The sequence below is a fragment of the Myotis davidii genome, unplaced genomic scaffold, assembly GCF_000327345.1.
Source record: "Myotis davidii unplaced genomic scaffold, ASM32734v1 scaffold729, whole genome shotgun sequence".
NCBI lineage: Eukaryota > Metazoa > Chordata > Mammalia > Chiroptera > Vespertilionidae > Myotis > Myotis davidii.
In genome coordinates, this window is record NW_006299713.1 from 277,270 (window position 1) to 280,172 (window position 2,903).

A 2,903-nucleotide genomic window follows, 5' to 3' on the forward strand; every position below is an offset into this window, starting at 1 on the left:
ACAGAGCACCTAAAAAAATGTTTCATTTTATAATAATAAAGCCACCAACACAAAAGAATTACAATTCTTAAGTTGATGACAGAAATACCTTTAGGATTTGCAGTTGGTTGGAAAAATACAGGTAACTTTATGCTTCGAGTAGGTACTTTTGTCACCTGCGCGCGATTTGTGGACACGACTAGCACTAACCACTGCACATGAGACTGCTGACTGACTGGTTCACTTAACTCATGCATGAATTGCGCGCGCCTCCTCGTGCTGCGTATCCACGGCCCACCTGCGCCGGGTCTCCCATCGCCGACCAACCAACCGACACCCCTCACTTCTTCTAATGCTACTTGTTCAAAATAGATTTGCCCAGGCCAAAAACCGACTTCTGCACATGGGCCACGAAGTTTCAATAGCACTGTACGTGCGCACCCGCACGTGGTATTTTGTGGAAGAGCCACACTCAAGGGGCCAAAGAGCTGCATGTGTCTCAAGCTCTGGTTTGCCGACCACTGCTCTAGGCTGTATGCAAATCAGGGCAATCCCCTCCCCCCATGCACCCTCCTGTCTTAGTCCCTTTGAACTCATATATGGAAGACCTATCTTATTAGGAAACTTCCCTCCGCAGAGACCCCCCTCAGAGACTAAATCTCGTCCAACAGTAACTGAGAGAACATGCTGATCAAGTCCTCCCTCCACCTTCTATAGGAGACATCCCGCTAAGCCTCTACAGTCAGGGGACTGGGTCGTCCTAAAGGAAACCCACCCATCAAATAATTTACAGCCCAAATTGCAAAGCTCTTATCAGGTACTCCTAACCACCCCACTGCAGCTAACTATCAGAGCAAACCCCGTGGTTCCACCTTTCCAGATTAAAACCCATCCCAGGAACACCTCCATCACGAGAGCTCGAGTCCCCTGTTACAGCCACCAGATTGGGCCACCAGACCCCACCTTACCCTCATCTATTGCTCACCCAATGCAGATGTAGCCCCAATATCAGTCTTTACCTGTCCCCATAAACCACCATATCCGACTCAAAAGGGCAGTTCAGATAATCCCTCTCCTCATAACCCTGGGCATCACAGCAGAGGTAGTAACTGGCACAGGGGGCCTAACCACTGCTCTACCCATTTGGAAATCCTGTCTTAGAACCTACAAGAAAGCTCCAATGCCAGCAAGGGGCAAAACTGGGAAACAAGAACCTCTTGCCCCCAGGGTACCTCCCCTGCCCTAGCAAATAACTAGTCAGGCAACTAAGACCCCTGACCTTTTCCTCCCTAAATATCACATCTAGGCCTCAGTTATATTTCAGCTCCAGGCCCAGAAACGCAGCAAAAGCAGACAAGTGACGCTGTGGCAGCCTCGGGACCAGCTTCTACCTCCCAAGTCCCTCAACAGGACCGTTTTCGAGCCTTCCAGATGGCCTAATAAATTCATAATTCTCCCTTTTGGGCCTAGTGCGTTCCTCCTTCAGCGACCCTAACATCTATGGCCCCAGCGTTCTGAGAATGCAAGTAATAATCCTCCTGCAAAACCTCACCTCGTCTCTGTTGCCTTTACACCCACAACAGGCCCGGGTTCCCGAGTCCTCCCTGCGCAGTCGCACCATCACGTCCTTACAAGGCGGCCCTGCAGCCTTTCACCCTCTTCCCCCATCACCCATGTGTCACCCACGAGGGACTCACCATTCTGCGCGCTGGGACCTGGGCGGCGGGACCTGAGAGGCCGGGTCTCCAAGACTGGAGAGTGAAATGGGGTCAGGCTGCGGGGACGCTGTGAGCAGAGAGGAGTCCCGGAGGAACGGGGACCCCAATCTCGGGCTGTTGGGCTCAAGGACCGTCAGACACACCCCACACAGCAGGCGCGCTGCCTCCTAGGCCTCCTCCTACTCACGACCAGCGTCCTAAAGCCTGTGAGTCTGAACAAAGACCTAAAAAGTTAAAATGACCACCGCGAGGAGGAAGCCGGAAGTCCCGCCCTAGCCGGATGTGCAGACACCAGAATGCCCTTTAGCTCCGCCCACGTCGGCGCATGTCCTTCTGGGTAATGTAGTTTTATTCGCCGCCCAGGGGCGTACTAGCATCCCAGCCAATGACTTGGGGAATAAAAGTGATGTGTACCTGGGGGGAACAAAATGGGACCAGAGGCCTGGCTAACTGGAACAGACGGAGGCATCTCTAAGGTGAAGAGGGTGGGGAGGAATGCAAGAGATCCCCCAAAGAATGTATACACAGGGGGGAAATGGGAGACATCTGTAATACCAAAAACAATAGAAAATACATGTATTTTTAAATTTTTAAATATATTTTATTGATTTTTTTTACAGAGAGGAAGGGAGAGGGATAGAGAGTTAGAAACATCAATGAGAGAAAAACATTGATCAGCTGCTTCCTGCACACCTCCTACTGGGGATGTGCCCACAACCAAGGTATATGCCCTTGATCAGAATCGAATCTAGGACCCTTCAGTCCACAGGCTGATGCTCTAATCACTGAACCAAACCGTTTAGGGCTGCAAGTATTTTTTTAAATTTTAAAATAATATAGCCCAGGTGTTGTAGCTCATTGGTTGAGCCTTTACCATTTCTTTGGGGGGGGGGGGGGCGGGGAGTCCTTTATTTATTTTATATTTTAATTCTTTATTGTTTAAAGTATTACATGTATTTTTACATATGTCTCCTTTTTCCTCCATTGACCTCTCTCTAGCCACCCCCCCTCCCCAGCACATGCTTTCACCCCCCTAATGTCTGTGTACATTGGTGCTGCTTATATGCATGCATAGAAGTCCTTTGGTTGATCTCTAAAGTTCAATGATCTATTCGATGCTTTCATGTCTCTGAATCTATTTTTGTTCATCAATTTATGCTGTTCATCATATCTGACAAATTATGAGGTCATGTGATACTGGCTCTT

At 49.3% G+C, this 2,903-nt stretch overlaps 1 protein-coding gene across 1 annotated transcript in view; it reads right to left on the reverse strand.

Moving 5' to 3' along the window:
* LOC102774246 (zinc finger protein 416-like) overlaps positions 1 to 1,960 on the reverse strand; it is a 31,052-nt gene extending 29,092 nt beyond the window's left edge. Inside the window, exon 1 of the mRNA XM_015571802.1 lies at positions 1,677 to 1,960. Within this exon, the coding sequence (XP_015427288.1) occupies positions 1,677 to 1,679 (3 nt within the window). The 5' untranslated portion in view covers positions 1,680 to 1,960. The remainder of the gene's footprint in view (positions 1 to 1,676) is intronic.
* Between the last annotated feature and the right edge of the window lie 943 nt (positions 1,961 to 2,903).